Genomic DNA, 20,445 nt, shown 5'->3' with positions numbered 1-20,445 from the left:
GTCCGTAATAGGTCCATCAACAATCTTCCCCCGGCTTCCTATTGTTTGACTGTTATGACAGGATTCGACCTCGCCACTCAGGGGCCAGCTCTGGTGCTTCCAGTGGCCTCTCTTTGGTCTCCAAGAATAACACAGACAGACTCGTTTCTGCAAGAGGCAGTTTCCAGGGGTTCGGCTGGGAGCTGAGAAGGCGGTGGAGGGGGAGCTGGCTCCACATACGAAAATAACTACCTTGGCCCAAGCTTGATGCCTTCCCTTAGAAGTGTGGGCTGCGGCCGAGGGCTGCCTGGCAATCCTTATGTAAATACAGTTGTGCAGCTGATAAGAGCCACACATAGAAAAACAACTGCTGGCTGTTGTTTTTTGGAGATGCCACAACCCTGTGCCAACTGGGTAAAACTTTATCCATGCACTGAACCAGGAATTTACACCTTCTCTTCAACACCAGGAGACTCAGTTCCAGAACATGAGAAGCAGTACTTGGGAGATTTGTTTCTGTACATGCACAGAGTGCCCTGAGTGTATTGGGCATCCACAGCCAGTCCTTCCAGAAAGAATAGTTTCCACATGGACACAGGAAACGGGGGGGGGGGGGGAGTCACACAACCTTGCAGCTTCAGTGCAAAGATTTCTGCTTGCACAATGGAACTCTGCCCTGCACCCCCTCCATTGGCTGCAGAGGGTTGGGGGGAAACCCTAGGACAGTGTTAGGGGGCACACAAGAGGAAGACGAGAGGGGGGAACTCAGAGCTACGTTGGATTCTACCCCAGCTTCTACGGAGACCATTGGCCCATCTCGTTCAAGATGGTCTGCACTGACAGGCAGCTGGGGATGGGGAGCAAATTGATTCGGTTCACAATGGAAAGTGACTCTTCTCTCATTTCTGCTTTCCAAAACAGCGCACAAACTGAAACACAGCCTTCCTTCCACATTCGCATTTCTCTGAATTTTGCAGTGCAGCCAAGCAATCTGTACAAAAATGCATGCACTGGGATAAAGTGTGTGTAGAAATGCACATATTAGTGGAAATAACATTAAAAATTTGTTACATGAGGAAAAGCTGCTTTGCAAAGATTTGTATAATGGGGAAAATTCCATGCAAAAATATGTATATTAGGAGAAATTCACACGAAGATGATGATGAAATTTCACATTGACTAGAGAGAGAGACAGAGAACTGAACTTAAGAATGGAAAAATGAGAAAGAGAAGGCAAAAACTGATGGATTATTCCATCCCTATTTGATGTGAGTAGTTCCTCAGGGCTTTCAGACAGCAGTCTTTTCTAGGCCTTCCCAGGGATCCTGGGAATTGACCCTGCAAAGCATGTGCTCAACCACCAAGTCATGGGTGGAGAACCTTCATGGCTCTATGGATGCTGTTGGACTCCAACTCCAATCCTCTTCTGCCAGCATAGCCAATACTCAGGCATAATGGGAGCTGGAGTCCAACAACAAGTGGGGGGATAGGTTCTCCATCCCTGCACTAAGTTGTCTCTCTCAGTTTTCCAGCTGAAGAACATGCCACCCTACCCTTTGTAGGATAACCAGCCTCATATTACCAACATGCTGAAGTCTAATTAATGTATGAAGGGGTTAATACTATAGGTAAACTTGTACTGCCAGGCTTAGCTATGTTCACATCCCCTCACACTGGGAGGAACCAGGTAATTCAGCCTTTGTTTCTCTCCAGCCTACCTGAGAAGCTCAGTGTGTGAAGAGGCATAAGCTGGTTACTCCGAGCTCAGACTGCATGGCTCTCACAAGCAACTCTTGATTTCCTATACCAATAATTTAGGAACTTTCACCACCGTAACTAAGCAAAATTTTACTGCCTGTGCAACTTTTTCTGAATGCTGTATCAAAAAGCACATGAACCTGACCTTTAGAGAGTTTGTGAGTAAACCATTATTTAAAGTATCAAATATGTGGTCTTTTCTCTATGCTAGAGGAAGATGGAAGCTTTGGAATTCATTTTAGAGGTTATATATATATATATATATATACACACACACCTCCACAATTCATCTTTAAATTTTAAATCTGTGCTGTGGTTCTCTCACCAAAGAGTACTTGCCCCAAAACTGGATTCTTCTTTTTCTACCTTTTTTCCCTTGTCACCAACATATAACTTCCCATTTGAGAAACGTGAGTGTAAAGCAGGACTGCAGTGATAATTCCTGCTCCTGAGCTACATTGCATTCATTCTGAAGGATCATTGTAGCCCTTTGGGGTTTTAGGGCTTTGGCTCAAGGATAGCGGGCCCTGAAAAGCAGTAAGGGTCCCAATTTTGCAGTGAGCTATATGTGCAACTTATGCAGATTTGCAACATGAACAGGAGTGGGTTAGGGAGTGGGCCTGGCTCCTACACACCCACAAACCACCCTTTATAGGGTCTTCAACAGCAGGGGGTGGGAGCCTTTTTCACCACAAGGCCACATTCCTTTGTGGGCAGCAAATGGTTGCAACTTTGGGTAGGGGAAACATACTTTCTATATATATGTTGGGTATGGTCTCATTAAATGCCAGTTATTTTAAATGCCAGCAATTTGCTTATTCTTACATTTTCAGCCAACCTTCCTACCAACAGGTGCTCTGACAATGTAAGACAAAACATTATTTTAAAATGGCCCACTCCCAAGCATCACCATATAAAAATATTCCATTTAAAAATATCGGGAGATAAAAACAGCAGTGCAAAAATAAAACGAAACAACAACTTCAGATTCCCGGTCCCTCAGAAGCCAGGGAGCTGCTTCAGTGGAAGAGATCCAGAAATCTGTTCTTAACTCCCCGCCCCCCCCAATGAAATCAATGTAATGCAAAACATCTGGTGGGCAGCAGGAGTTTAAGACTGAGTTTGAAAGTGCCTCTGTGGACAGTGCTTGGGCTGGTCAATGTCAGCCAGGGAGATGGTCTTTTTGGTGGTGGCATGCAGCTTCATTGTATAGCCCCCAGTTCAATGAGAGATGGAGAAAAAGCTCTTCTCTGCCTACTTTCTCCTTTTCTTGCTTTCGTTAGGCTGCTGCTGCTTATTATTATTTATACAAAATGTAAACCATTCCTGCTATTTTAATAGAAATATGTATGATGAAGATGAAGATGATGAAGAAAAGTTGTGCCACATTTCTGCTCCCTCTGACTTCAGCCTAGAAGGGAAAAGGAACATCTCAAACTGCTCCGAGCAAGTTATTTTTAACCTAGAGAGAATGTACTGTGCTGGAATATTTCAAGTCCTCTAGTAATAGAAACAGAAAACAATACCAGCGTATCGAGCTTTGAGGCTTATCATGAATCCATTTCCACCTATTATGTGGCTAGCAAAGAACACAACTGTTTGGGACGAATAGGCCTTTTATCAGCAGGCTGCCGAGAAGGCAGGAGCAGAATGAGGTGTGTGTGTTGGGACAGGGTTGGGCAGGGGCACACTATGTGTGTGCAGCGGTGGGAGATGTACCAGCAAAGAAACCAGCTGTTATTCACTTAAAAGGGAATCAAGGAATGGGAAGAATTGGGAGGGGGAGGAGGGGAGTCTTTTCCTGGACTTCTTGGGGATGCTGAGAATTGAATGTAAGACCTTCTGCATGCAATGTGTTTGCTCTACCACTATCAAGTCAGATGTGGGCTCCAACTCTCAGCAGCTCCAAGCCAGCATGACCAATGGTCAGAGATGATAGGCATGGCAGTCCAGCAACATCTGGAGGGCCACAAGTTCCCCAGTCCTGGTGTGGTATAAAAGCAGGCTGGGATGAGCTGGAACTAGAGGAAAGAACTGATTGCTACAGCTAAAGGAAAATGTAGCTTCACCATATGGAGAAATTGCAATGCTGCTATTGGCACAGCAGGGCGGGGCGGGGGGACACAGGAAGGAGGAACTCCAGGGCAGAATAGATGCCAGGTGCAGGGAACTTGGTTCTCTCCAGATGTTTCTGAGAGTCACCTCACAAGACCACAACTCCCATCATTCCAGACTATGAGCCTTCTTGGCTGGAGCTGATGGAAGTCAGAGGTCAATGCTACCCAGAGGGCCCCAGGTCCCCCTTTCCCACTTCATGGGGATTGGCCAGCCCCAGCTTCTTCAAGGGGCTGTGCAATGCCCTTTAAGATTGCATACAAGGCTCTCGTTTTCAGGGCTTGGTAAAAGAAACGAGAGGTTTTGTCGACAATTCAATTTAGGAACAATAGATAAGCAATGTGAACTACTTTAAAAGGAAACGGACACACACTTGGGAAACACTGGGGGACTACAGGAAGATATCAAAGATAACGTAACAGTTTCAGATCAGTTTAAAAATAAAATCAAATCAAGCATAGGCCCCTCATGAGCAGAGGCAGGCAAACAATTGTAATTTGACTAAAATGAATCGTAGACTCAGATGCTAGAAGCTAAATAGAAAGGGAAAAGGGAGGGGGAAATAATTTGAGCATTCAAAGCAACACACAGAAGTGTATAAAGCAAAAAAGACCTCTGAATACACCATTAAAAAGAAAGACTAGAATAATAGAATCAGAAGGAACCTTGAATGCCATCTAGTCCAACCCCTGGATGTTGGAAATCTGCTGGGACAGCATCCCTGTGCCTCTAACAAAGAAAAGCTCCCCACCTTCCAAGGCAGTCTGTCCTGCTCTTGGGCAGCTCATACCACCAGGATGTTCTTCCTGACATTTAGAGAAAACCCTTTTGTCATTTTAGCTGGGGCTCTGCAGAATCCCTGATGCAGCTTCTTAAACTCCATTGACCCAAAATGGCTCTGAATGTGAAACATAAGAAGTTGCTTTATACTGAATCAGATCACTGGTCAATTCTCCAGGTGGATGAGGAGCCATTGACTAGCACGCTTGGGGTATGGGGCACCAACCTTCTTCAAATCCCCTTAACAGCAATGTTATAAGTTTGGATGGGGCTAGGAGTGGTGGTGGTCAGTGAGGATGGTATGTGGCTCCCTTCTAAACCCATGATCCTGTATCTGGGAGGGTAGCATCCACAAGTGGAACCCTGCCAGACTAGTTTTTTGTCAATGTAATGGCCTTAGCTGCTCAGCTAAGTACATAGCATTCACATCTTAAGAAGTGAGCTCTGTTGCCATAGAGACAAACTGGTGGGCATTTCCTTACCTTACCTGGCTGGGCACCACATCATCTTAGGATGGAGAAATAGGATGGCCTTTGGGGGATGTGTTTATGAGAGTAGTGTGAGTTTTGAAGCTGGAGGACAGAGCCATGCTTGCTCTATCCTGGACCCAAAGCTGTGGTTGAAGACTTATCTGGAAACCTAATGGGGAAGCAAGATCTGCTGCTTTCCCATTAGGTTTCCAGGGAAGTTAATGCTGTGAATCCTTTCATCTGTATATATGTGCAAACCAAACCACACACCTGAAAGACCCCACAGTCTTATGGGCTCATACATAGCATATTATTGACCTAGGGGAAAAGACCATGACAGCTGGAATAAGATGTTTTGTATATTGCAGCAGGCAGGAATAAACTCAGAGGACAGAAGAATAATATATAATTTATATCCAAACTAGAAAGCTATCATTAGTGTAAATGATATTTGAGTGAAGGGCTGAAATGCATAGAGAAATCTGTCAAGGGTGCTCACGGTTCCTTGTAATGTTTAACATATTCATAGAGGCTGCAATTAAAATAAGCAGCAGCAGACACGGGCATGAGAATAAATGGGAAAGAAAGAAATTGACCCTGCTTTGCTGCTGATGTAGCAGAAATGGCTGACACAGCTGGAATGCTGCCAAGTAAAATGAAATAAACTGAAATGAAATGAATCCAGGTTTTTCAGGACTGTGGCTTTAAAAGGATGGGAATAAAACCAACATATTAATCATAGAATTGTAGAGTTGGAAGGGGTTCCCCAAGGGCTGTCTAGTCCAACCCTATGCAATGCAGAAGTCACAGCTAAAGAATTCCCTGACAGGTGGCCGTATAACCTCCGTTTAAAAATCTCCAATGAGAGTTTCCCACTTTCCAAACTCGTCTGTTCCACAGTTGAACAGCTCTTACCAACAGAACATTCTTCCTAATGTTTAGTCAGAATTTCATTTCTTGTAACTTGAACCCATTGGTTTGGGTTACTATCCTCTGGGGGCAGCAGAAAACAAGCTTGCTTCCATGTGACAGACCTTAAGGTACTTGAAGATGGCACTCCTCTCTCTCTCTCTCTCTCTCTCTCTCTCTCTCTCTCACACACACACACACACCAGTTTTCTCCAGGCCAAACATACCCAACTTGCTCAACTGTTCCTCATAAGGTTTCATTTCGTTTATCAACTTGGCCACCCTCTTCTTCCAGACTATCCTTCACCAGGGCCAGGGCTTTTTCAGTGACGGCTCCAACCTGGTGGAATGCTCTGTCCCTCAAGACTAGGGCCCTGCAGGACTTGATCCCCTTCTGCAGGGCCTGTAAGACAGAGATATTCCACCTGGCCTTCAGTTTGAATTAGCCTGATCCTCTATTCCCTTTCCTCCTTTCCTCTTCTATGAAGAAACCCTTTCTGGGACCCCACATTTAAATTCTTCCCTGGTAGCCTTGCTGTCCCTAGTAGGACTAACTTAGCCAGTTAGCCCTGGTGACCACTTGATGTCTACTGATTGGGGTCCCCCCCCAATGACCCCTGAATTTTTGAATTTTATTGATATTGATGTTGCATTTTATGTTGTATTTTATGCTGTTTTAAAGTCACATTTTAATCAATGTTTTATATTTGCTGTTTGCCCTTCCCAGTTTAAAAACTGGGCTCAGGGTGGCTGAGTATAAATAAAAATTTATTATTATTATTATTTCTGCACCGGTTCCAGCTTGTCAAAATCCAAGGCAGAATAACAGCAAGCAAATGGTGGGAAGTATAATCTTGGAAGCAAATAAAGAGAGGATGCCAGACTCATGAGCAGAAACCTGGAGCAAAATTTGTAGGGGCTCTCCCTTCCTCACTTAATCTCCACAACACCACTGTTAGATAGGTTAGGCTGAGAGGCAGTGGCTGGCTCAAGGGTCAGTGGGATTTGAACTTTGGTCTCCCAGGTCCTAGTGCACCAATCTAACCACATCATCTTGGCTGGAATGTACAGGCCAGTGTACAAATGAAAGCAGCATTTCCATTTGTCTTACCCTTTTGGTCTCTGACCCCACCCACTGGCATGCAGCCCCTGGCAGGTAAGTCACGGGGAAATGCAGCCGTCTGGCTGTAAAAGCCCCCCCACCCGCTGTTCTATGTTTTGCTCTTGAGGTAGAATGAAGTTTTGAGCTGCCTATAATTTATGTATGTTGCAAATGGGGTAGGAAGGTTTGTCAATTTCTGTTTCTCATTGTTTCCAATCATGTTCCATTCCCTACATTGTCTCATCAGTTTGGGATTATTATTAAGAAGTCATATTGAGTTTTCATCAGCATATTTCCAGCTATACATTTTTGCTTACTATACACACATTTCCAAAGCAATTTTCCCCAATGTAAGGCTTTTTTGTATAGTATTATCATTAATAATACACATACCGCTTGCCCTGGCATATATGTTTTTGTACCCGTTACTTGATTGGTGAACTGCATTGCAGCATTTGGAGAAGTGCAACTTTCAAAGGGCAGCTGTGCTTTGGTTGTCATATACAGTATGTTCTTTATGAAGCTGGATCTGGGTTAATAGCTGTTGGGGCACCAGTTAAATAAGCAAAGGAGCCCTCAAAATGCCTGGCCACACCTGTTGTGAAACACAAGGCAGTTTCCCCCTCACTTCCCATAACCTACTTTTTCATTTCAAGCACAGAGTATGTAACAAAGGGTTCAAGGAGCAGTCTTAATGCACACACAAGATGGTCTCATGTTTTTCTTTTAATTTGAAAAACAACAACAAACAAACCACTTTTAATACTACTAAATGTATTCCCAAATTTTCTACTTGCGCCCTTGCTGTTCATTCAACTTTGGCCAGTTTGGCAGTGGGGAAGTAAGCTCTCCATATTACACTCTGGTTGACATCAAACCGACAGATACAGATCTCCTTTTCACAGCTTTAGTAAGAACAGTTCACTGGAGACTGAGAAAAATCAGGTTGCCCAACATCCTGTTGGTTGGGATGTTGGATGCTACAAAGAGGGAGCTGCCATATTCTTATTGAAGCCAACACTTCTATGCAAGAAGTTGCTGCAGACAAACATTTTAAGACACCCCTGCCCTTTGTCTTAGTTCAGAAATGGATAAAGACCTCTTCCCAAGGCAGCTCAACAGGCATATCCTTCTGTGAGATTCAGGTGAGATTCCTACTTTTAACTTTTGGACACTGCCTCAGCAACAGATGCAGAAGATCCAGCTTGCCTTTTCAGACTATACAGGATTTAAGATTGTAATAAATTAACAGAAGGGACAGGACAGCAAAACAAAGAATCCAGGATAGAGATTGGGCAATACAGCCATACTTAAAGATACATATATAAAACGTCTGACATCTTAAAAAGAGAATAGTAAACAGTGTTTTATGACTTAACGCATCATTCTACATAGTGGGGTTAAGCAGGGGAACAGACCCTGAATCCAAGAGGACCAACTGTTATCCAGTATGGCAGGGAGGGGGCCCTATATGCATTGGAATGTACATCAAACAAAAGTTAACAGCCACAGACATGCCACCAGTTTCTTGACAGCCCAGTGGACCACAGTCTTGCTTTTGATGAAAAAAAAAGACACTTCAGAAAATGATCAGGAGACAAAGTTTTGATGAATTGGTGAACAAATTAACTAAAACCTTCTTTAGGTTTGTCTTTGGCAGGGATGGCTAATGTAGTGCTCTCTGGATGTTATTAGACTCCACCTCCCATCAGCCCAAGCCAGCCAAAAAGCTATCAAGTTGGAAGTGCAAAAGTCTTTTTCAGATCAAGTGCTAGTGGTTACATTATACAGTGAAGGTGAACTCCGTAATGTGGCACAAAGCCTTCAGGGACAGTTTCCAGTGACAGTTGCCATCAAGGAGCACAACATGCAAGAAATAACTGAAAAGTACTTAAGCCACACCAACCAAACTCTATCAGCGAGGAGGTCTGCTTGACAAGCTTACTTCGGCAGTAGCCGATATTCCCTAAAATGCCCGCATGTGACAGGAACTCTGTTTTTAGTCCAACATGACTGTATATGGCTCGTAGTTTTGCTATCCTACTCAGACTTCCTGTAAACCAGGGAGTTGTACAGAAAAGGAAAGAAAAAATGATATATGACTGTCATACAACGTCACCATGTTGCTATCTGGGAATAGAAGCCACAACAGTAAGTTTCTTCCCACTGAAAACAAAAACACTTTCCTCTGTGTCTTCTGCACTAGGATACAAATCATCTTCCAGAAAGCAAGGCCAACTCCTGCATAGTGCCAAGCTGGTAGAGGTGCCTGTTCCTCCTCCTCCTCCTCCTCCTCCTCCTCCTCATCATCATTAGGTGGTTGCTGCTACCCGTCCTCACCTGCAAGGCCTAACACAAAAAGAAGACCAACAAATGCCCCTCCCCAATCAACTAGTCACCCTCTGACACTTGGATGACTGAATGTCTGTGAAGCAGCCATTTCATTGGCCCTGAAGATGTCCCATGGTAGACTCTACCTGGAAGGTTCAGTTTATGTCTATACGAAAGCCAGGATAGCCCTACTTGGTACAGCAGGTTTCACATGGTAGAAAACAAGGCGGCCCCTGAGAAGAACATTTGAGACATGGCCACTTTTGTCAAAATCGGAAGGGAGCCATCCATTATCAGGAAGGCTAATTAGCTGAGTAAACCCAGAGTTGCCTCAAAGGAAGACAACATCCATCTTCTGTAATGGTTGCTTTGTTTGCTAGACATATTGCTTCTTGGAAGCACTGCTGCTAGGCCGGCTCGACTGCCTTTCCTGAGAGAGATGGACTATGGGGGCTTCCGTGGTAAAGACGTCAGGGGGCTTATTCCTGCCTTGCAAGGCCAAGGTTTCTTCTGTGTTGAAGTTGGCCCAGTTCTGCTCACTGGAAAGTTTGTTGTATGCCTGGTAGGGCGGAGAAGGCCTCTCATTCATTGGGAGGTAGAAGAAAGCCTTGTCGTGATAAGCCTCCTCAGGCACACCGCAAAGCTTGTTGGGGAAGCTGTTGGCCTCACAGGGCATGGGAGGAGCAGAGGAGGGGGAACAGCAATCTCTTTCCTTGGTGTTGTGCAGCAGGCTCTTGCAACAGAGGTGGAATAGCTCCAGAAGGTTGAGAACGAGGGAGATCAAGCCCACCACCAGCATGAAGAGGATGAAGATAGTTTTTTCAGTGGGGCGGGACATAAAGCAGTCCACATGGTGTGGGCAAGGGTCCCCCTGACAGACATAACGGGCATGCATTACAAAACCATACAGGTACCACTGGCCAAGGAGGAAGCCAGCCTCAAAGATGCTCTTGAAGACCACACTAATGGTGTAGGTCCACATCAGAGGCCCACGGATTTTAATCCTTCCATCCTCCGCCACGCAGATCTTGGCCATCTTCTTCTCCACCGCCACCAGCATGGCTGTCACCTTATAATCCTTAGACTGCAGAGCCCGGAGCTCACTCTCCCGCTCCTTCAGCTTCACCTCAAGCCGGGAGAGATAGATGACGTGCCCCAGGTAGACCAAAGTGGGTGTGCTGACAAAGAGGAACTGCAGGACCCAGTAACGGACGTGGGAAATGGGGAAAGCCTTATCATAGCAGACATTGGGGCAGCCGGGCTGCTTGGTGTTGCAAACAAAGTCTGACTGCTCATCTCCCCACACGGACTCTCCAGCGAGGCCCAGGATCAAGATGCGGAAGATGAAGAGGACCGTCAACCAGATTTTGCCGATGACCGTCGAGTGCTCCTGCACTTGGTCCAGTAACTTCTCCAGGAAGCCCCAGTCACCCATCTTGTGCTAAGGGAGAGCACAATACATACTTTTACCACTTAAAAGCCACTATTGATTACTTGCTATGTGATACATAGCCACACAGCGAAGTTTTGCAAATATTGTTTCCATAACACCATTCAGTGTAGGTGGTGTTTCCGACTAAAATTAACAAGGAAGGTTCCTGCCCCAAAAGCTTACAGGTGAAAGTTTAGATAGCTTGGGGTGGGGAGAGACCAGCACAAGTGAGGACCAAGTATGAGCAAGCACAGATCACATATAATTGTTGTATTTTATTTTTTTGAAATAAGGAGCCCCAAACTTAAAATACAATTTGCCTTAAGACTCTAACAGTCAGAATGGTATCTTGTGCAAGTCTCACTGCTGGTGCCCTGCTATTGTGGAAGTGAAGAGCAGCTGAATTTCTAGAAGTGTCAGAACTTGCTTTCAAAATAACAAAGGGCAGAGGAACCCAGAAGTGTTTCAGGCTCTTCTACATCTGGACAAGAACAATCCTTACAGAGCACCCCACTTTTAAAAGACAGTTTTAGGATAGAGAGAAAGGGCCAGCTAACTGTTCCCATGCTCTACACTGCCCTCTCCACCTATCTAGTTAACAAGATACTTTGAGGACTAGAATATTTGCCAATGCAGAATTTTCAGGGACATTGGAGGATAGAAGCTTTAAGAGTAGAATTTAAAGCAGAAAAGTACAGATATATGCTTATACAAATTCTGGACCGCAGTGATGTTAGCAGCCTAAAAAACACTTTAAAAAATACCAGTTCTTTGGAAGGGGTTTGGAAGAGTGCTCAGCAAGCAGGGAGAAGATGCAACTCTACAGGAGAAGGGCCTGTTTTTCTGCTGTGGAAACCTGAGGCAGCTTTAATAGGATTCTCAAAATGTCTCGCAGTGAGGCACTGACAAGACCCAGACCTCCTTAGCTTCAGCGATCTTGGCCCATTAAGTGTCTTAAGACCAGGCCCTGGGACCAATGTGAGTTAACCTACTGGCCTGCAAATTAATCCTAGAAATTGCCCTGTGGAGGAGAAAAGGCAACAGTCAAATCCACACCATATATTCATGTTGTTGGGCTGAAGTTTTGCAAGAAATAGTTGCATAAATAAAAAATAAATAAAGCTCATGATCCTACAACTCTTATACTACTTTCACAGTCGTTTCCTTCCCAAGGAATTATGAGAAATGAAGTTTGTTAAACATGCTGGGAATTATAGCTCTGTGAAGGGTTCTCCTAATAGCACCCATGACAAACCACAGTTCCCTGGGTTCGTTTTTTTTGGGGGGGGGGGACCATGACTGTGAAAATGGTATAAAAGTGCTTTGCATGCTTGGTGTGGATGTCTGGTAAGAAGATCCACTGTGCAGGAAAATTCCTAATAGTCTCATCATTTGCAGAACATTTAGAAAAAAACCACTACAATATATTTCTACCAAAGGGACCAGACCCTCACTCCCCCTGATCTTAGAGCTGTTCAGCAGTGGAATAGACTGTCTAGGAAGGTGGTGGACTATTTCACTGGAGGTTTTTAAACAGAGGTTGGGTGGCCATTTGTCAGGGACTGCATTGCAGGGAGTTGGAGTAGATGACACTTGGCATACCTTGCAACTCTTTAATTCTATGATCTTTTAGCACTTAGGAGACAAACCGCCCAATGAATGCTGTCCCTTTAGGGATCTGTACTGAGAAGCCAAGCCAACCACAACCCCACATCACTCATTGTTACCCTCAGTTTCCCGTAAAAAACAACAGCTAGAAAGATTAAAACTTATTGGGAGGCGGGGAAGCAAGATGCTGAGCATGCTGACAAAATATACAGTACAAAGCAGAGACCTTTGAAAAGCTACTCTCCTCTGCTGTGTTCAGCTGCTCTGCAGGAACTTCCCCTTAAAGCTAACTTCCCCTTAAATTTAAAATTTTGTATCAGACAAGGCACTTGTGCTTAAAAGCATGAATGCATACCAAGCTTATAGTTGGAGACAGTCCACGTCTATGAGCAATAAGGAGCTCCTGCTGCTGTAAGAATATAGGAAGGTGTCTTATACAAATTCAGACCATTGCTCCACCTAGCTCCATATTACATACACTGACTGGCAGCAGCAGTTCCTACTTGGAGATGCAGCTGGGGACTGAACCTGGGACCCTGATGCTCTCTTGATGAGCTACAGCCATTCCTGCATTCTGGAGCCTTTCCCCACTCATGCGACCTTCCAGTTATTTGTTTTAACTTGGCAATTTCATCCTGCAGCTCTGTCTTAGGTATATTCAAAAACCATGCATGGAGCTACTAAACATGGGTATTTTTCAATGCAAAGCTATATCCTACCCTAGATTTTTGACACCACCAACTTTAAAACATAAGCAGCGATTTAATCTTAAAGTGCAAATAAAGACAGAGGGACAAGTCATAAAGTCCACAGACAACAAAGGCCAAACAACAGATTCTTTTGCTCACCTTTTAAGCCCTCTCTCAGCCTAGTACCTCTCTGAAGGCCACCACAGCCCTCTGCTACTTGCCCCTGGGGTTATAAAGAGAAAGGAGCAGGCAGTCAATCAAGAAGTGTCCAGTCAGGGGCTTGATCAGCTTTTAAAGTGATAGCCTTTTCAACCTCACATACCGAAAGGATTGTCCCACTCAACAGAGCCAACGAAGGAAGGGGTGGGTGTGTGGGTGGAGCAGGTTTAACTCTATCAAAGGGTTAAATTATTCTAGAGGAAATTCCGGCAGGGCAGGTAAATGTTTTTCCCCTGCTACTGGCCAGAACTGCCTATCAAGGATAAGTATGAAACCCTCAATACTTGGAAGAAACACAAGCTATCTCAGATCAGGGTTGCCAGATGGAAGGAAATCCTGTTCTGCTGCCGTGTCTTCATTGCCTGACACACATCAACCAGCAGAACTTTTCACGGCATGGAGAAAAACATGACTGCTGGCTAATACATGTATTTCAAGGTGCTATTGAAAGCGTGATGACAGTGGCAGGTCAAAAAGTTGGCAGCCCTATGCCAGTTTGGTGTGTGTGATCCTATCTTTATTATCTGGTGCTTTATTAGCTGGCTGAGAGTTCATGCTCCAGAATTTGCATTCTGTACTGGCTCAGTATACATGAAGTATACACACAAGGATAAGAGTGTGCCTCTGAGCACATGCAGTGTGCTTGCTCCTTCTTCCACTGAGTACATGAGGACTAGCGACTAGTTGCCAAAGGATATGGCAACTTTGCTGAAGCAAAGCAGGTCTGTATGGGAGACTGTGCCATGCATACCCTCTTGACAGAAAGAGGGTAGGACAGAAATATAGCTAAACAACTAAATCATTCCAAGGTCCCATGCAGGTGGTATTAAGGAAAAAGAGTACCAGACCAAGTGGAAAGAACTCACAGGCAAGTAGGAACTAATAAACAAATAAAGTAAAATAAATCAAAGAAATGGGCCCGCTACTTCTGAGGCTGTCCAACTAATTTGGAGATTGGGCCAAAACAAATCTGGGGAAGGGCTGTAGCTCAGTGGCAGAACACCTGCTTTACATGCAGAAGGTGCCAGGTTTGATCCCTGGCATCCCCAGGCAGGGTGGGAGAGATCCCTGCCCCAAACCCTGGACAGCTGCTGCCAGTCAGTGTAGACAACACTGAAGAAGACAGACCAAGGGCCTGCCTTGGCAGCTTCCTATGTTCTTTCCCCGACTGTGGTACTCACCAACAAGTAAAATGCAAGTTCTCAGCATACAAATCCAAGTTTTTGTTTTTGAATTACTGCCCTTCTGAGTTTTGCTCCAGAAGAGAAAGGAGGCTGTGGCCAGAGAGCACAGAGCCCTCTTGCTGTGATCCAGGAAACTCCGTGACTGTTCTGAAGAGCTTGGTGGTGGTGGTGGGGAAGTTGACTACAATAACTCCAGGATGAGTGCAGAGGGGAGGAGCTAAAGGGCACGGGGAGGGGAGGAGTCACTGTTGTCAAAGGCTTTGGGCTGGCTCTCAGTCCTGTGGCGTTATTACGATCCTCCAAGGGGCAGCTGGTTGGGCAGGTGGAAAAAGAAGGGAAACCAGGGTGACTTCACCTGCTTCCTGGCTGGAGGCATGTGTAATGGGTGGGTGAAATTATGGGAGAGGAGAGGAGACAGCAAGAGTCCTAAGAGAGGCTTGGATAAGCCCAGTGGCCTTGCAGGGTTTAGCTTGCTGCTTTCCTTACAAACGGGGGCAGGCAGGGGGAGAGCTGCAGTCGGGGAAATAGGAAGCATAGGAAAACAACGAAGACTGAAATAACAAGCGTTGCCCATTGTGAAGCTGTCTGGGCCAAGAGAAACAAGAGGGAAATCCTGGAGAAGCGGAATTTGCCGGCAATTAACTAAGCGTGGGAATCGGGAATGAGCTAGGCCTCAGCAAGGCCAGTGGCAGTGGGGAGTTTATTGTAGGGGGGCTCTGGTATTATCTTTTGGAAACTAGCAATGCAGCATGTTTTTCCTCCCCCAGCCTGGTCTTTGGTGTGTTTGCTTGGAAGCAAAATTATGCTGAGGCCAGTGTTTTGGCCCCTTCTGCATTGTCAGAAAACAACAACAAAGAAACGGCAACCAACCAATCAGCCAAAGGACAGGTGCCCTTCGTAATGATTTGCCCTGATTGGTATCAGGGCAATTATACTCAATACAGTGGTACCTTGGGTTACATACGCTTCAGGTTACATATGCTTCAGGTTACACACTCCGCTAATCCAGAAATAGTGCTTCAGCTTAAGAACTTTGCTTCAGGATAAGAACAGAAATCGGGCTCTGGTGGCACGGCGGCAGCAGGAGGCCCCATTAGCTAAAGTGGTGCTTCAGGTTAAGAACAGTTTCAGGTTAAGAACAGACCTCCGGAACGAATTAAGTACTTAACCAGAGGTACCACTGTAAATGTTTGCCGCAGCAAACATTTCTGGGTGGTCAAACTGCTTCATTTGCAAGAGCTGCACGTCTCATACTTTCCTGGCGAAATCTTGTAATTTTTGCACAACTAATGTTCTGGGGTTTGTTTTGTTTTGCTACAAGACAGCAGTAATGCAACAATATGGAAGAGGCATTGCAGAACTAATGAAGTGGAATGATCTGTGGATGGTCTAGTATCAATCTATTGCTAATGCTCAATTATTGCATCAGTGACCTGTTGCAGTATGTAGTATCCCTCAGTATGAACCAGCCTGAAATTTAAGAGAAGATAATTTTTCTGGAAAATTATTTGTGAATTTACCTCTTTTTTTGCCACTACCCCAAACTCCCCCTTGGAGAACATTCAGGAAAATGAACCCCCCCTCCATGTGCCTCTTAATTTCACCACCTGCATAATTTAGGGAGGCCATTTTCGCTCAGCCGAGAGCCCCCTGACATGGGTGCCTGATGTGATGTCCTGATGTTGCTCCATGTTTGGTCTCAAAAATGTGTGTGTGGGGGGGGGCTGGCCCGCCCCCAAATGTCTGAGGGGGCCCAAAGAGTCTCAGCCCTCTGGAACCAACGCCTATGGCTCAGCCACAGACTTGAGTCACTTTTTCCCAGGATGGGATTGAATTCACCACAGTATTTTTATAAGTAAGGAAGCAGTGCCACCTCCTGGGCTAATGGTATGAGTAACAACAAAGTCCTGAAGTGTAGTTGAGCTGTATTAGCACCAAATTAGACATAGTGTGGATGAACCATGATGGTTTCATTTATTTAAAGAACTTTGATCCCGCTCTCCAGCTGAAAAAGAATCTCAGGGCAGCTTACAATTATCAAAGTTATGGCCATGATAAGACCCTGGTTTCAAGTTCCACTCAACAACTAATTTGCAGGGCCCATTTCAGATTGACTTTGATGGTGGGGCGAGGTTGTTCAACCCTTTCCTCATCTTTGTTTTCAGCAAAAAGACTGACCAGCCTAACCAACCCCTAGGTATGCCTTGTCTCCAGGTATGATTGGGAATGTCCCCTGCCAGAATGCCTCTTGGAAAGCTGCTGCCAGTCCGTGATTACAATACTGAGCTAGATGGGAAGGGGCTGCGGCTCAGTGGCAGAGCATATGGGACCTTCTGCATGCAGTGCATTTTCAGGCTCTCCTGAAAATCCCTATGACTTGGGAAAATGGGGAGAAAGGGGTGGGGGTAGGGTGGGTTTTCTTTTTGCTGCTGTTGCGCGAGTTAAAAAAATGCAAAAAAGCTGTGAAATGATGGTTTTCTCTTGTGGCCACTGGGTGGCAGTGGGACAGCAAGCATTTAATAATACAAAGAAGGTAATTTCACCTTCTGAACTATGGGGGGGGGGGGGGGGAGATCCCTCCAGAAAATTGGTGCATCTGCTGTTTTAAATAGACAGCTCTCTCTCTCTCTCATAAATAAACCCTTTGCTGAGTTAAGAGAACATAGTGATCTAAAGGCTGGGATGGAATTAAATATGGAGAGGCCCCTAAGACACCATTAAAGTTTTAAGATGCCGTCCTCCGAAGGTGGGTCATCACATGGCTTTTGCTGAATTAGCTGTTGCTCCATCTGCCCTAGTGGATGTTTGTAAAGGAAAACAGAGAGCGGGGCTGGGGGCAAAGGTTAGACGGTGGATGTAACTGGAATGAGACAAATTATTCTGAATGGGCATTTGAAGTGAAACACAAAAAATTAGCATAAGTACATAAAAAGAACCCTTCTGGATCAGGCCAGGGGCTCATCCTGTGCAGGAAGAGCAACTGACACTTTGGGTTAGGAACTTTTGATTATTATTATTTTGCCTATATTGGTCTTGGAAACACTCACCACCCATTTAAAACACACAAATCCTAGGAACTGTAATTTGCCCCTCACAGAACTGCAGTTCCCAGAACCCTTAGAATACTGGGAATTGTAGGTTTTTTTGGTGGCAAGTCATGTGCTTTACATGCATGGTGCGGATGTGAGCTATGTTTCACTAGGGAGTTGGTGACACAGGCAAGAGAATTCATGGCTGTGATGCCCCGCCAGCTCCAGGTTCCAGATTTGCACAAGACTGCTCTGGGAATCCAAGCATGAGCATAGCTGCCAAGAGCAGATGCCATAAACCCAGTGCTTACTGGCTTGAGGTGGTGATGGGCTTTCTTGCGTGCTTCCTTCAGTACATATGCCAAGATCTAAGCCAGGGGACCATTGTTTCCCTTGCCACATACCTGGCTACAGGGAGCAGAGCCCACCTGCTGTGTTTTGAATAGACTACTTCCTTCCAAGGGGTATTAACTCCTTAGCTTGCAGCTGGCAAGGAGATAAGAAAAGGCTACTGCATAAGCCACTCAGCATCCAGCAAAGCTGTTGGGTAGGGGCTGGAGAGCAAGTGGGGGGCAATCAGAGTTTCCCAGGTGAGCTGCAACCAGTACCTGGAAGACTCTTTAAGAGGAAATGAAACGGAAATTCTTTCAATAACGTTTTGGTGTGTAATATTTATTAAGGGCTGGTGAATAATTGATACTGATCTCGGCTTCCTGGGGCAGGTTGGCTCTTGGTTAGATAGTATTAAAGTTTAACAACACTTGGCAGCTGCAAAGTAGGACGTGCACCCAAGGTGTGGTCGTCTTAGCACTGTGGGGCTGTGAGTGCTGAGTGTCCCTGAGCTGGCAGGAATGCGAGGGTATGAATCTCAGCTTGATGGAGATGGCTCTTAGCATTCACACATTGAAGCCAGGTTCATTGATTACATGTCATACTTTCATTTTGGTCAGATCCCTTCATTCTTTCGTGATGGAGCTCAAGGATTGCAGCTCCAATGGGGTCTTCCAGCCTGTCAGTGGCTGCTCATGGGGTGGTGGTGGTCCTGTTTCTTTCAGCCAGGAAGCCACAGCAAGTGCCTTCATATCAGCTGCAAACTAGACCACAACAATTCTCCAGCTTACATGCTGGGCTTAGAAATATCTATTTCAGTGGGGTTCAAACAAAATAAAAGCCATTCCCTTCTGGTCACCTCTTTGGATCCTGCTTGGTGGCATCCTCCCCCAGCCCCCCAAATGGCTGGCAAGTGTTGGTGCTTCAGTGACAATTTACCTCCACTTGCTGTTTCTTTCATCATCTTCTGGATCAGCCACAGTATTACTGCCACCTAGTCAGGGATCACGTATAGATCCCCAACTAACTAGCAGGGGCGTTGAGATTAGTGTGCTACTGTCTGGTCTACATCACATTGCCACCATGTGGACAGCTCCTCTCCTGCCTTGCATCAGTTTTGCTCTGCCCCCCCCCTTGATAGGGCAGGTGAAGACCCAGCTTCCTGACCCAAAGTGGGGTCTGCAGGTACTGCCAACCAGCTAATCACCAGCACTTGCAAAGCTCTGTGCCTTTGCCTGCATGGTTTGGTTTCAAACCACCTGGGCAAACGAAAACCTGTCACCTGGCATCAGGTGACTGATAGGTGGCTGGCTGGTTCCACTTATCCAAAATAGCCTGCAGGGGTTGGGGGAACCTAAGCATCCAGCTCACCAGCTGCAAATGTTTAGGCAGAAGCGACCCTACATATATTGAGAGGTTCAGGGTCCAGCTTTGCTAAGGCTTGTAAACTGTCTTTCCAAATGCACCCCATCCACCCAAAATCGTACATGTGCCTGAATACACTGCCCATCCATTGATTGTGATCTAGAAAAGACAACTAGAGCTGCATGTGGGCACAGTAAAGTTCCCACTGCTGCAACTCCCTAGCTCAGTATGGCAAGCAGCTATAATAATGGGTTATAGGTCAACCAGGTTTTGCATAGAGTAGACCCATTGACATTAATGGATCCATCTTAGTCATGCTCATTAATTTCTACTCTGATTAAAACTAAGTTGACTACCACCCTATTTGCCCCAGGCATCCATTGGCTTTGAGTAGAGAAACCAAGGATATCTGCATCAGGGAAGCATAGCTAAAGTTTTGGAGTGTTCACTGCCTGTATGGTTGCTTCTAATGGGTATTGTATGGGCAATCTATCCGGAAGATATTTGTATTTCAAGGAGTTAGTGATCTAACTTGGTTACACTTCCTGCCTCTGTTTGCTTTCCCCTCTCTATCTCTTGTTAAAAAGGTAAAGGTAAAGGGACCCCTGACCATTAGGTCCAGTCGTGACCGACTCTGGTGTTGCGGCGCTCATCTTGCTTTATTGGCCGAGGGACCCGGCGTACAGCTTCCGGGTCATGTGGCCAGCATGACTAAGCCGCTTCTGGTGAACCAGAGCAGCGCACGGAAATGCCATTTACCTTCCCGCCAGAGCGGTACCTATTTATCTACTTGCACTTTGACGTGCTTTCGAACTGCTAGGTGGGCAGGAGCAGGGACCGAGCAACGGGAGCTCACCCCACCGCGGGGATTCGAACCGCCGACCTTCTGATGGGCAAGTCCTAGGCTCTGTGTTTTAACCCACAGCGCCACCCGCGTCCCTCTATTTCTTGTTAGGAGCCTTTAATGCCCTAATCTGTGGAAGGAAGTGGTAGCCCTGGGTACCTTCACCTTCTTTGATGTTAGACACACTGGGAGAGGTGGCTAATGAATAATCTGCATGTAGCCAGTCGAGCAAGCCATGTAGGTTAACAGGTTATCTATCTATAAATCAGATGGTGTTGGGAATAGTTTCTGAGAAGCTCAT

The 20,445-nt window shown here is 45.6% G+C and overlaps 1 protein-coding gene across 2 annotated transcripts; it reads right to left on the bottom strand.

Moving 5' to 3' along the window:
- Positions 1-7,821: 7,821 nt before the first annotated feature.
- On the bottom strand, positions 7,822-14,746 carry GJA4 (gap junction protein alpha 4). Of its 2 annotated transcripts, XM_083453398.1 has the most exons (3): positions 14,574-14,746; positions 13,333-13,396; positions 7,822-10,885 (listed from the first exon to the last, which is right to left on the bottom strand). In XM_083453398.1, exon 3 carries the CDS (start codon positions 10,877-10,879, stop codon positions 9,821-9,823), a length of 1,059 nt encoding a protein of 352 aa, XP_083309524.1. In that variant the 5' UTR covers positions 10,880-10,885; positions 13,333-13,396; positions 14,574-14,746; the 3' UTR covers positions 7,822-9,820. The 2 variants fall into 2 exon arrangements, with proteins under 2 accessions (XP_083309524.1, XP_083309525.1); XM_083453399.1 differs by lacking the exon at positions 13,333-13,396 and having other exon boundaries at positions 14,574-14,734.
- Positions 14,747-20,445: the final 5,699 nt, after the last annotated feature.

Source organism: Podarcis tiliguerta (assembly GCF_965153285.1).
Source record: "Podarcis tiliguerta genome assembly, chromosome: 8".
Taxonomy (NCBI): Eukaryota; Metazoa; Chordata; class Lepidosauria; order Squamata; family Lacertidae; genus Podarcis; species Podarcis tiliguerta.
Note: the sequence above shows the minus strand (reverse complement) of the source record. Positions and strands in the feature narration are given on the sequence as shown.

What these genes read in the sequence shown, in the direction of transcription:
- GJA4 (XM_083453398.1), bottom strand. Translation starts at nt 10,879, where the DNA reads ATGGGTGACTGGGGCTTCCTGGAGAAGTTACTGGACCAAGTGCAGGAG.